The sequence below is a fragment of the Bos indicus x Bos taurus genome, chromosome 7, assembly GCF_003369695.1.
Source record: "Bos indicus x Bos taurus breed Angus x Brahman F1 hybrid chromosome 7, Bos_hybrid_MaternalHap_v2.0, whole genome shotgun sequence".
Taxonomy (NCBI): domain Eukaryota; kingdom Metazoa; phylum Chordata; class Mammalia; order Artiodactyla; family Bovidae; genus Bos; species Bos indicus x Bos taurus.
The window spans coordinates 100291046-100305753 of NC_040082.1; the positions used below are offsets into that span (position 1 = coordinate 100291046).

The following is a 14708-nucleotide window of genomic DNA, read 5'->3' on the forward strand; positions in this document are numbered from 1 at the left end:
CACAAACTGGAATCAAGATTACCGGGAGAAATATCAATAACCTCAGATATGCAGATGACACCACCCTTATGGCAGAAAGTGAAGAGGAACTCAAAAGCCTCTTGATGAAAGTGAAAGTGGAGAGTGAAAAAGTTGGCTTAAATCTCAACACTCAGAAAATGAAGATCATGGCATCTGGTCCCAACACTTCATGGTAAATAGATGGGGAAACAGTGGAAACAGTGTCAGACTTTATTTTTCTGGGCTCCAAAATCACTACAGATGGTGACTGCGGCCATGAAATTAAAAGACACTTACTTCTTGGAAGCAAAGTTATGAGCAACCTAGATAGCATATTCAAAAGCAGAGACATTACTTCGCCAACAAAGGTTCGTCTAGTCAAGGCTGTGGTTTTTTCTGTTGTCCTGTATGGATGTGAGAGTTGGACTGTGAAGAAGGCTGAGCCCCGAAGAACTGATGCTTTTGAACTGTGGTGTTGGAGAACTCTTTGCGACCCCATGAATCGCAGCACGCCAGGCCTCCCTGTCCATCACCAACTCCCGGAGTTCACTCAGACTCACGTCCAGTGAGTCAGTGATGCCATCCAGCCATCTCATCCTCTGTCATCCCCTTCTCCTCCTGCCCCCAATCCCTCGCAGCATCAGAGTCTTTTACAATGAATCAACTCTTCACATGAGGTGGCCAAAGTACTGGAGTTTCAGCATTAGCATCATTCCTTCCAAAGAAATCCCAGGACTGATCTCCTTCAGAATGGACTGGTTGGATCTCCTTGCAGTTCAAGGGACTCTCAAGAGTCTTCTCCAACACCACGTTTCAAAAGCATCAATTCTTCAGCGTTCAGCTTTCTGCACAGTCCAATCTCACGTCCACACATGACTACTGGATAAAATATAGCCTTGAATAGATGGATCTTTGTTGGCAAAGTAATGTCTCTGCTTTTCAATATGCTATCTAGGTTGGTCATAACTTTCCTTCCAAGGAGTAAGGGTCTTTTAATTTCATGGCTGCAATCACCATCTGCAGTGATTTTCGAGCCCCCAGAAATAAAGTCAGCCACTGTTTCCACTGTTTCCCCATCTATTTCCCATGAAGTGTTGGGACCGGATGCCCTGATCTTCATTTTCTGAATGTTGAGCTTTAAGCCAACTTTTTCACTCTTCACTTTCACTTTCAATAGGCTTTTTAATTCCTCTTCACTTTCTGCCATAAGGGTGGTGCCATGTGCATATCTGAGGTTACTGATATTTTTCCCGGCCATCTTGATTCCAGCTTATGCTTCTTCCAGCCCAGCATTTCTCATGATGTACTCTGCATAGAAGTTAAATAAGCATGGTGACAATATACAGCCTTGACATTCTCCTTTTCCTATTTGGAACCAGTCTGTTGTTCCATGTCCAGTTCTAACTGTTGCTTCCTGACCTGCATACAGGTTTCTAAAGAGGCAGATAAGGTGGTCTGGTATTCCCATCTCTTTCAGAATTTTCCACAGTTTATTGTGATCCACACAGTCAAAGGCTTTGGCATAGTCAATAAAACAGAAATAGATGTTTTTCTGGAAATCTCTTGCTTATTTCATTATCCAGCAGATGTTGGCAATTTGATCTCTGGTTCCTCTGCCTTTTCTAAAACCAGCTTTAACATCTGGAAGTTCACGGTTCATGTACTGCTGAAGCCTGGCTTGGAGAATTTTGAGCATTACTTTACTAACATGTGACCTGAGTGCAATTGTGTGGTAGTTTGAGCATTCTTTGGCATTGCCTTTCTTTGGGACTGGAATGAAAACTGACCTTTTCCAGTCCTGTGGCCCTTGCTGAGTTTTCCAACTTTGCTGGCGTATTGAGTGCAGCACTTTCACAGCATCATCTTTCAGGATTTGAAATAGCTCAACTGGAATTCCATCACCTCCACTAGGTTCGTTCGTAGTGATGCTTTCTAAGGCCTACTTGACTTCACATTCCAGGATGTCTGGCTCTAGGTCAGTGATCACACCATTGTCATTATCTTGGTAATGAAGTTCGTTTTTGTATAGTTCCTCTGCATATTCCTGCCACGTCTTCTTAATATCTTCTGCTTCCATTAGGTCCATACCATTTCTATCCTTTATTGTTCCCATCTTTGCATGAAATGTTCCCTTGGTATCTCTAATTTTGTTGAAGAGATCTCTAGTCTTTCCCATTCTGTTGTTTTTCTCTATTTCTTTGCATTGATCGCTGAGGAAGGCTTATATCTCTTCCTGCTATTCTTTGGAACTCTGCATTCATAGGCTTATATCTTTCCTTTTCTCAGCAACAGGTCCATTCATGTTGCTGCAAATGCCATTATTTCATTCTTTTTAATTCATCTTAAGGAATAAGGGATGTAGAAAGTAATTGGAAATATGCAAAAATGTGATTTATTTGCATGAAGAACATTCCTTTTCATTTTTGTTTAAGACAAGGATTGCCAGTGAAGTATATTTAACTGACCACAAAATGCCTTCAGTTAAAAAAAAAAAAAAAGAACAATAAAGAGTGTGTAAGACACCTGGCAGTGATTTTACCACATAAAATTTTAAAAGCTCACATATTCTGCACAAGTAATTGTATACATATATGACATATTTAAGGGTGAATGCAATCTTGATGATATAAGCCAGTTCCTAGTTTAAAAGAATACAATAAAATTCAGGAGCAAAAACATGACGAATTCCTTATTGAAAGCAAACAACTTTAACAGTCAGTTTTAAATGAGGATGTAATGGACTAATGAATCTACACATATATTTAATCTTATTGATAATGAAATAATTACAGAATAAGCTTGTTGGCATACTCATTTCCACATAATAAAAGCTTTTTAATTTTAATATTAAGAGGCAGGCGATACTGTGAAATGTAAGTCTCCTGAACTGCTGTTGCAGGAAAATGTTTGCTAGCATTCCTTGATCTGGATTTTACTCATTATAGCAAAATATGCTTCTTCTTAGAAAAATGTCCTACATCACTGTACATTCCCCCATAGCTAGCACCCTCTGTCTCTACTTCAGTTAATTACAAAGGTCCTTGTACTTATGAACACAAGTACATTTACTGAAAGAACTTTATACCTCTCCTTCCCTCTTATAATTGGGCTTCCATGTACTTCATTTAATGGTCAACGTTGACCCTTGTATTGTTGAGTTCAGTATTCACTTCTATTTTCAGAATCATGAAATAATCCATTAATCAGTCAAGACACAATCAACTGCAATAATCATGGCTCTGGGTTTAGTCTACATTGTCACTCAGGCAAATTCGGGTCAATGTTCTTGGCTGACATTCCCTCTGACTGTCTCCTGTAGTATTTACTGGACCCTTGGACTTACCTGGGTGGAGTTTCTGACAGCAAGGTCTCAACATATGTGTCCCAACTCCTTTTGGATGGCTGGTGATGGAGACAGAGGCTCTGTCTACAGACTAGATTGTGGAGTCAGGCATTGGTCCCCCAAATAGAGTTTTGACTCTGCAAGCACCAACCATGCCCCAATCTAGTCCAAGGTTGCACAGGCTGAAGGACTGCAGCACAAGAAATATTTGTGGCTCCTTATGTCTGCTAGTTAGCATGTTTCTCTTTTGTAACTACTACCTCTAATAATTGATTTCCCTGTGGGAAAATGGTCTGGACAGATAGGAAACGTTTCCTGTTCATACTCTGTGTCTGGGATTCAATGTTACAAGCCAGATGAATTCAGTATTCAGTGTTTATTACTTCTTTAATAATTCCACCTGTCTTCCAGAGGGATAAACCTTAAGATCCCAACACCTCACCCCATCCCTGAGTTCAGGTTTTCTCCAGAGTCCAAGCTTGAGGATTCTTCTTGGTTAGATCCCTAATCAAGGCACTGACTTCACTCCTGGTGAGCCACAGCCTTTTGATTCTAGAGAAAATTAGCATTCCCATCTTGAAAAGTGGGATAACTTAGATCCTTTAACATAAAGCCTTGGACAGTGTAGTGCTTGGATTTATGAGAGTTTTGCCAAAGCAGTTAGGAGCTTCATACTTAGAGCACCAATTGAGAGCTGCCAGTTAGTCCCTCATTAGAAAACATTTGTTATGAGAGTTTTGCCAAAGCAGTTAGGAGCTTCATACTTAGAGCACCAATTGAGAGCTGCCAGTTAGTCCCTCATTAGAAAACATTTGTTATAAGAAGTGTATGGATTTTAGGACCATATAGGGACTGCATAACTTAATTTTTAGAAAACTCCATTATATGAGCTGATACTATTCCAAACTCCATTCTCATTGCAGAAATGGGCTCATGGAAATTAGCGATCTGCACATTATAATCTGAATAAGGCAAGAGACTTTTTTTTTTTTTTTGAATTCTCTCAGGTTGTTTCTGGTTTTCAAACTTTGGCCCAGCGGTTCTCAGAGATGCCTTTGCCAGGTGTGATATTTGGTCATGTTGAATGGATGCTGCTAAACATCTACAATGCCCAGGACAACACCCAGCACAAAGAATGATCCTGCTACAAAAGGTCAACAGTGAGAAAATGAGTAAACCTATTCTAGATCAGGACTTTCCCCTCATCACTGCACATACAGTCACCCAGACACTAGTTCATATGTAGTTTCTGATCAGCAGGTCTTACCTGGTCTTGCCTGGTGAGTCAAGAGGTTCCTGGATGGTGTTCATGGTGCAAGTACTATACCGTGGCCACTTTTTAGTAAGCAAGGCTGTGTTTATATTTTAGAATCTTGCATGTGGTTTTACATTTTCTCCACTCCAAATTGTCTTCACCTGAGCTTTTGAATGAAAAATATAAGCATTCAGTCCAGATGTATGATCAGTTCTATTTTTTTTACAAGGACCCATGTATCGCACCAAATTATATACTTCTGAAAAGTCTGAAATGCTATTTTTCAAAGAAAATCAATGTGTGTGTATACACACACACACACACACACACACACACACACACACTCAGTTAGGTCTCTAGGAAGACCCCCACAAGGTCCTGCTCAGTTTCACAACAACTAACTGATAGAATAATAAAATTGAATTGAATTGAAGGTACTTGTAATAGTCTCATTCTGCTTGTTTGAAGCATTTGTTTTGATACATGAATATAACTGTAATGACTACCCTGCTATTCATCTTTTTATATAAAATACAAAATAAAAAAATGAAACAGTGACTTCATTGGTATCCCTTGAGGTCATGTGGAGAGGGTGGAAGAATATATGTGTTTGCACAACAGGATTCCAAGCTTTCCAGGGACTCATCCTTTATTTATGAGGATGATATATAATGGTTGATATTAACATTGCTCATTCTCTACCTTTTAGTGGTTTTGAGAAAATTCTGAGGAGTGGAAGATATTTCGTTTTGAGGAATGGAAGGAATCATATTTTTTGGAAGCAGTGGAGATTTCATACAGACACAAGAAAATAATTTAATAAAAACCAAAACATGCCTACAGTCCTTCAGCTCAATGAATATACCTTATAAATGAAAACTGACAGTCCACAGATTATGATATATGAACTACCTGAAAAATACATCTTTCTCATAGATTTAATGTTTTGTCTCACCATACTTAGGTTTAACCCTACTCTAGGGCCTTGTGTGCTTAGTTCCTCTATCATGTCCTACTCCTTGTGACCCTATGGACCTAACCCACCAGGCTCCTCTGTCCATGGGATTATCCAGGTGATAATATTGGAGTGTGTTGCCATTTACTTTTCCAGGGGATCTTCCAGACCCAGGAATCAAACCTGCATCTCATCTCCTGCATTGGCAGGTGGGTTCTTTATAACTAGCATCACCTGGAAACTCCACTCTAAAGCCATACTATATCTATTTATTTCTTTATAGGTGACTTCAGAATAGATTCCACTTGGAGATGTATTTTATTGTTAATGACTAATTGCTAATGACTGTGGTAGACCAAGTGGACACAAGAGTGTACAGAAGACCAACAGCCTAGTGAGTGAAATACTCTTGACTAGTGACAACAAGTAGTATGTTAAGTTTGAATTACCAAAAATAGCATTAAGGTAGTGATATGTAAAGAAAGATTTTCACAAAAGTGAGAAATTGGTCTCAGATTTTCTTGCCAGGAAGTATTTTCCCAACTTATGGAAATGGTACATCTCATGACTATTTCTTTTTGTCAAACAAAATGAAAAATACTCAGTATGGCCTATTTTATTTTACAGGAAATAACTATTAAGTGATTCATGTAGGCTCCTGAAATAAATGTGTGTATTTTCAAATATTTCACCTCCAAGATTGGAAATGTAATTGTGAGAGTAGGAAAATGAAAAAGGGAAAAATCAAGGATATCAGAAATATCACAAAATACACAAATTGCATAAAGTCAGAATCAAAATAGAAATGCCAAAGAAAATAGAAAGGCAATGCTCTACTTTCACAATTTGATCCAAGACTGACAACATTGACCTCAGGTTTGCGCTCTGCTATCATGGGCCCTAGAAAAATAGGGCATTTTACAGTCACCTTTCAAAGAGTATTTTCAGACCCCTCTTTAAGTCTTTATTTCTCAGGCTGTAGATGAAGGGGTTCAGCATGGGTGTGAGCACAGTGTACATCACCGAGGCTGCTGCATTTGAGTGTGAGCTGTGGGTAACAGCAGAGCTAAGGCACACACCTCAACCCATACAATAAAATAAGGAGACAACTGAGAGGTGAGATACATAGGTGGAAAATGCTTTATACTTCCCCTGAGCTGAGTACACTCCTTGTATGGAAGAAACTAGCTTAGAATAAGAGTAAAAGATACCAGTGAGGGGACCACCAGCCAACAGTAGAGCTGCAGAATACATCACCATATTATTGAGAAAGGTGTCAGAACAGGCAAGTTGAATTATCTGATTGAGTTCACCGAAAAAGTGGTGGATTTATAAGACTGTGCAGAAAGCCAGATGCAACACCATTAAGCTTTCTAACAAGGAATGTGGGACACTGATGATCCAGGACACCAGCACCAGCAGTTCACAGAGCTGGGGTGTATGATGAGTGTATAGTGTAGGGGGTGATAGGTGGCCATGAAGCGATCATAGGCCATCACAGTCAGCAGTAAAATGTCTAGTGCTACAAAAAGTGTGAAAAAATATACCTGGGTGATGCAGCCTTCAAATGTTATAACTTTGTTCTGTGTCTCGATATTCCACAGCATCTTTCAGATGGTGGTGGAGGTGAAGCAGATGTCTACAAAAGACAGGTTGGAGAGGAAGAAGTACACGGGGGTGTGGAGTTGGGAGTCTGAGCTGATGGCCAAGCTGATGAACAGGTTTCCAAACACAGTGATCAAGTACATGGAGAGGAAAAGCCCAAATATGAGAGGCTGCAGTTCTGGTTCCTCGGAAAATGCCAGAAGCTGAAATTCGGGAACCCTCGTTAGGTTTTTTGGTTCCATTTGCTGAAGGTGACTACCAGGAAAGGGGCAAGGTAACATGACTAATTATCACACAAATGGGCAATACTCACATGGTTGAATTGCTGTCTTTTATATTTTGCCATAAAGACATTAACTTCAAAATTTTGCTCATAGATTTTGTGCATTTTGGGGAACCACTTGAGTCATCTCTACTTAGCAAACTTGTGTAACTATCAGTGTTTTCACCAAGATGTCATGTATTGAAGTTTTAATGAAAAAATTTTTCATGCATCTTAAACATATAAATTGAATAGTGACAAAGTCTCAATATTGTCATTGCAGGGAATGCAGGGTTCTGAAAACAAAAACTCCTAAGATCCCATTTTGGTGATATAATATAAGCCAACAAAAATTATATAGCGTGTCAGATGGTGGCCAGTAGTATGAAGAAAATAAAGAGGTCTGATGTAGAAAGTCAAAAGGGAGTATGATTTTTCATGTATATTTAGGTAAGGGCTGTGAACAAGGTGATATTTGAACAGAGACCTTAAGGATAAGATAACTAGGGCCATGAATATACCTGGGGCAGTGCATCTTGGCAAGGCAGCAGCTAATTTGAAGGTCCTGAGGAAGGTGCTTGTTTAAGATGTTCTAGACTAGAAAAGGAAGCCAGTCTGGTGAGGGACATGAGCAGGAGGGATACTGAGGAAAGATGGTGTCAGAGGATGTTGAGGAACGAGGTGTTCTCTCTCCTGCTGTTGAAAATTCAGGTCACGAGGGGTTCTTCATCCATGTTTTTTACCTTCTTCAATTTGTGAAATTCAATATTAATAAAGCCATATGCGAGACAATTGATGGAAAATCCAAAACCAAATTCTAAAGAAAAGGTTATGATGGTTATAACTTATGTCATTAATTCATTTTTTTTTTTTTTACAAAAAAAGACATTGAAAGAGATAATATGACAGCAAGTTGTTATAATATGAAATGGAAGCACTGTCTGAGTTAAAATTTCCTCTTACTTAGAAACATATGGATTCCAATATGCCTGTGGAAGATAAGGGTGACATTTATTCAAATGTAAAGAAGAGAAGTTTGCAAATGGAGGCTGAATATGACACAACTTTTAGAATAGATTTAGAATGAAAGGACCATGAGGAATAAGAGATGTGGAAGTAGTTCGAAATATGCAAAAGTGTGATGTATTTGCACCACGTATGAAGAACATTCCTTTTCATTTTTGTTTAAGGCAAGGATTTGCAAGTGAAGAATATTTGAGTGATGGCTCAATTCCTTCAGTTAAAAAAACATTGGAGAGAACATAAGAGAACTGACACAGATTTTACCACACAAAATGTTAAATTCTCAGAAATTTCGCACAAATAATTGCATACATTATGACATACCTAAGGGCAAACAGCAATCTTGATCATAAAAATCCAATTCCTAGTTTGAAAGCACATAACAATTAAAAAACAAAACAGGAGCAAAAACATGCAGAATTTCCTATACAAAAGCAAAGAACTTGACTGCTCAGTTTTTAAAGGTGGCATTAATGAGTTAATGATTCTATCAGATCAAACAGTTGATCCTAAAGGAAATCAGTTGTGAATATTCATTGGAAAGACTGATGCTGAAGCTGAAGCTCCACTACTTTGGCCATCTGCAAAGAGCTGACTCACTGGAAAAGAACCCTATGCTGGGAAAGATTGAAGGCAGGAGAAGGGAATGACAGAAGATAAGATGGTTGGATGGCATCACTGCTTGATGGACGTGAGTCTGAGCAAGCTCCAGGAGTTTGTGATGGACAGGGAAGCCTGGCATGCTGCAGTCCATGTGGTTGCAAAAAGTCAGACATGACTTGCCGAGGACCAGCCCCGGCTGATCCAGGGTATTCGAAGGGGAGACGGCGTCGGCGACTATTTATATGCTAATTAGAGATATAGAAAACAATAGAATGAGGATAGCTCAGTAGGAAAATTCAGTGGAGAAAAGAAGCTGAGTAGCTTGGTTTACGCGGGAGACCAATAAAACTTCAAGACAAGAAGTTTGCACCACTTACGTAGGCCGCAGGCGCCCTCTCGAATAGCGGAAGGTGCCTTACCCTAGACACCTTCTCGAGTGGGTCTTAGAAGCCCAGGCATAATTAGTAAGCGTGGTGGGTTCCGCGCTCCAGATGGAGACTCAGCTGGAAGTTAAAAGAAAGAATGACATGGGGAGACCAAGCATTGGTGAGCAAGGCCCGTAGCTTTATTTTTAACAGGGGCTTTTATACCCTAAGTTACACATAGAGGATAATAGGGGATGCAAAGTCAGCAGTCTTTGATTCTTATCAAAAACCAAGGTTTCTTTCCTGCAAATTTATCGTATACAAATGGTTTAGGTGATTTACATCATCTTCTGGCCAGAAGGCCTACTAACATTTTATGACTCTTGACAAGGACTTATCAACAAAGACTTATTTTCCCTAAGAGTAATTATTTTAAGGTTTGGCACCATCTTCCAAAGATAAAATTGCATTCCTATAGGGCGGATGTGTAATGGGTTTACAACAAAGGAAAGAATTTATTACCTTAAGGGTCTAAAGTTACTAACACCAAGGCCACTACTTATTTTTTACTATATACCAACTATTAATTAATACACATTCAAGGATACAATTCAGGGGATGTGAAAACTTGGCAACAAGCATTGACTCATCAATGAAATCCTTTACTAGTTTATTCTGACAGTTTTTAACTCTCTGAGAGGCTCTAAGCTATTTGAATATCTTAAGCTTCCCGTGCCTCTGGAGGCTAGGAGACTGTAAACAATCGTATGCATAGCTGCAGGAGTCCGGGTTAACTTGTCAGGCGAGTTAGAGAGCCATCTGAGGGGTTTGGATTTAAACACTCCTAATTGCCCAGGAACTTTATTAATTGGAGCCGTAAGTTAACTCTTTGACAGAGAGAGAGAGAGATGGTGGTAGGGGACAGCACCCAGTAAAGTCAGAGGTGAGAGCACAAAGCAATAAAGTAGGCAGACTCTGGTTTTTTGGGGGAAAATGCTCGAGAATATCCGGGTGGACTCCTGAGGCTCGATCCCGCCTTTGCGTATGCCGAGCCTCCTTCCTCATGACCTTTGTCATGAGTGGAATGCCTCACCGGCTCCCCGCATCTCCCCCTTTTTTATTTCTTAAAACAGCCAGATGTAGCTCAGTCGCGAGCCTCTGAATGCTCTGCCGAAGAATCCTGAAAATACAAGGAAGAATTATTATTAGAAGTAAAATTAAAACAGCCAATGTAGCATAGCCGAGGAAGGTAGACAGAATATTTTTTCCTGAAATGTAGTTAGAGAAAGCATGGAAGAAATCATTTGCTGTTCCAGCGGCAGTAAAATCTAATCGGGAGTGTTCCAGGGTTGCTATTTGATTGTGAAGTTTCCCTAAGTCTAAGCCAATATCAGAGCTGTTCCAGATACCTGAAATATGGTTTTTAATCTTTTCCCATTCAAAATCTGTCTCATTTACTTTCAGGAGTGTTACACATATCCACCGGTAGTCAGCATGACAGGACAATGCCATTTTCACCTTTAAAGCCTGCAATTCAGTCCCAATATGTATTACTGCTTCCTCTAGGGCGTCTACCCTCATCTCTAATTTTCTGTCTATAGCTTCCTGTGTTGCCAATGCTAAAGAAACATTTTTGGACATAGAATCAACATATTGAGCAGTATGTACTTGAGTCAATGATATTGCTGCCACAGTAACAGAAGTAATTGCACTTATCAAAGCTGCTATTCCCAAGATAAGTAAGCCCACAAACCGTCGTGTTCGCATTAAATCCTGCAGTTGTTGCAATACAGCCAAACCGTAATTATCATACCAATAAGAATGCACAGACACAGGTATCATGAGATAGGGTGGGCGTTTCAACACAACAAAAGAACAAACATTATATTGGGGGGTCAAACAAGATGAAAGCATACATTGTTCACAAGTTACGATATTAGGTCCACCTGAATAATTCATGTGTACATTTAATCTTTTGGAGTCATTAGTAAAGAGAAAAACATAAGGCGAGGGTACACAAGCTAAAACAGAATAAGTAGAATTGCTATTTGGACGGAATAAGGAAATGGGAGCAGTGGCAGCAAGGGCCCTCCAAATTTCTGGCTGCCAAGAGGTTCTGTTCTTAGTTGTATAGGACAATATAGGCGAAACAAATCGATTATTATGCCATCTAGTAATGCTTAAAGGCCAAGAAACCAAATCTTTCTTCCAATTATAAAATCTGCTGGGAAAGTCATCAAGGGGCAATGGGCTCCTATCTAGGTCTGAGTTACTCCAATCTTGAATCATGTAATTTCCTCCTCCCGGTATTCTATAATCAGCTCTTAAACGATAAGTACAAGATTTCCAAATCGGATACCCTGTACGATCATCTATAGTGTTCCATATGGCATCTGAAGGCTCGGTATTATAACAACTTGGATATCCAGGAGGGGGGTCTATGGATTATAAGTTCGTGGGGATCAAGGGCCCCGGGCATACGAGCCTGTAAAACCCCAAGCGCTAGACGCCCTCTGTGTTCAATACCTGAGGCTGGAGAATGAGTCAGAACTGCCTTTTTAGAGGCTCCGACACATCCTTCTTTAGGGGGAATAATAAAGCTTTCTATATCACTGGGGAAGTTGAAACAAACAGGAAGGTCGTCTGCTAATCCCCTGAAGGTAAAATTGAAATTAATAGGATATTCGTCTGTGGTATAGGAAGTATATGACCCTCCCAGTAACTGAGGCTGGTTTGTGTGGACCCGTAGGGGGTCACTGTTCCAGGTAACTACTTGAAGGGTTGGAGGATCTGGAAAGTAAGCCCAATACTTTTCAGGAGTGGGGGAGGAGGCGCTTACCTGGCAAGATAATAAGGCAAGCATAGCAATAAACATCTTCTCAGGGGAGGTTGGAGAGCCCTGCAAAGAGGTTATTCCCCGTGCCTGATGGCAGAGTGTTTTTATTTGTCCCCAAGTAGGTATGGAGGCATTCCGGGTCGCCTGAGTCAGGCGGCCTGACCTCCTTTTGTGAGGCAAAGGATCGGGGGGAGCGATATCCTGTATGTGAAGTTGAGACATCTGTTTGGTGGGCGGATCCATTCCCTGCTCATCCGGGATCCCCGATGTCAGTTGCTCCGATGTCAGTGGTGTTTCCTGTGCTGGCGGGGGGAGCGAAGGCAGAGGAGGCCCTTTCCTCTTTCGGGGTCGTGGCGGCCGTGGAACTCGGTATCCGAGAGGCTGAGACATGGCGAATCAATCTATCCGGAACCCAAATAGGAGAATCTGCGTCCTGTGGAAAAATACAAGCATATCCTCGACTGCTGGTTAACAATGGGTCAGGACCTTTCCATTGTCCGGAAAGGAGGTCCTTCCATTTAACTAATGGTTTTGCATTCAATTGCTCCGGGCACCAATGGCGAAGCGTTGCAGTCATTCCAGCTGAATCAGTATTTAAAATATTTATTACAAAAAGAGCATGTTGCAAGAGGTGATGGGGAGAACTATATTTAAACTCCCCTTCTTTTAGTTTTTGAATTTGGGTTTTTAACGTTTGATGTGCTCTTTCCACAATGGCTTGTCCTTGTGGATTATAAGGGATGCCTGTATTATGTTTAATTTGAAACTTTAGACAAAATTCCTGAAAAGACTTAGATGTGTAAGCAGGAGCATTATCAGTTTTCAAGGCTTTTGGTAGACCCATATATGAAAAACAAGTAAAGAGATGTTGTATTACGTCTTTAACTGCTTCCCCTGTGCGAGCAGTTGCAACAATAACATGAGAAAAGGTGTCTACTGTTACATGAACAAAAGACAGTTTTGCAAATGAAGAGATGTGAGTTACATCCATCTGCCAGAGTGCATTAGGTTTAAGACCGCGAGGGTTAACTCCCATAGGTAAACTATTTATAGTAGTGGGACAATGAGAACAGGAACGAACAATCTCCCGAGCAGAGTCTCGAGGAATCTGAAATTGATATCTTAGCGCAGTAGCATTTTGATGGTGGAGTGAATGAGAAGCTCGGGCTTCTTCAAAAGCAGAAGCCACTGTGACCTTAGTTAGTGAATCTGCCAGGTCATTTAAGGCACTTAAAGGTCCAGGCAATCCAGAATGAGCCCGAATGTGACCAATAAAATATGCTCGGCTTCGTTTCCAAATTTGCTGCTGCAGTTTAGTTAACAAGTGAAATATTGCAGTTTTGTTCTCAGGCAGGATCGCAGTCTCAATGTGTGGAAACAGCCTGACCACATACTGAGAATCAGAATAAAGGTTAAATTCCTCCTCTGCAAACATAACAAAAGCCTCTATAACAGCTGTGAGTTCAGCTCTCTGGGCCGAAGTCTCCTGCGTATGTAAAACTTTACACTGATCTTTTGTAACTATAGAAGCTCTGCCGTTAGCTGACCCGTCAGTAAAAACCATTTGAGCATCTGAGATGGGAGAGTATTTACACCTAACAGGGAAAATAACTGGGTGTTTAGACATAAAATTTAGCAAAACATGTGAAGGTAAATGATGCAGAATTTGGCCAAAATAATTTCCGATAGCAATCTGCCAATCCTCATCAAACATTAGAAGAGCGTCAAGTTGTTCTTTATTATATGGAATTACAATTTCTGCTGGTTCTTTACCAAACAATTCAATGCTACGTTTTCTCCCTTTCAATATCAGTGTAGCTATCAGTCCTGGATAAGAGGCCACTACTTTTTTAGCCTGGGCGGGGAGGTGGACCCATTCTAGGGGGCCGTTTTGCCATAAAACTCCCATAGGTGCTGTTGGAGTAGCCAGGCAGAGGAATTGCCAATTTGTTTGTAAATTAACTCTTTTTACATAGCTATCAGATAAAGCTGCTTCCACTTTTTCTAAGGCCTCCTGAGCCTCAGCAGTTAATTGTCTCTTAGAAGTTGGATCAGGATCCCCACGTAAAATGTTAAAAAGAGGTTTTAATTCAGCAGTAGTTAATTTTAAATAAGGCCTGATCCAATTAATGTCGCCTAAAAGTTTTTGATAATCATTTAAAGTAACAAGGTGATCTTTTCTCAATTTTAATGGGGCATGAGTCACAGTTTCTGAATTGATAACCCGTCCTAAGTAAGTTATGGGCGGATTGACTTGAATTTTCTCTGGGGCAATTTTTAAGCCTCTGTCTGTTAAAGCCCGAGTCAAATCCTGGAGAACAGTTTGTAAATAAGCTCTATCAGGGTGAGCTATTAAAATATCATCCATATAGTGAATCATATACAGTTGTTCATATTTAGCCCTAATATCTTCTATAGCTGCATTAACAAATTTTTGACATAAAGTAGGGCTATTTTTCAT

The 14708-nt window shown here is 40.2% G+C and overlaps 1 protein-coding gene across 1 annotated transcript; it reads right to left on the minus strand.

Moving 5' to 3' along the window:
• Positions 1–10500: 10500 nt before the first annotated feature.
• LOC113896650 lies at positions 10501–12639 on the minus strand. The gene is given in 2 exon segments (XM_027548867.1): positions 10501–11847; positions 11849–12639. Coding segments are annotated over 2 exon segments (2136 nt in total). The 5' UTR covers positions 12638–12639.
• Positions 12640–14708: the final 2069 nt, after the last annotated feature.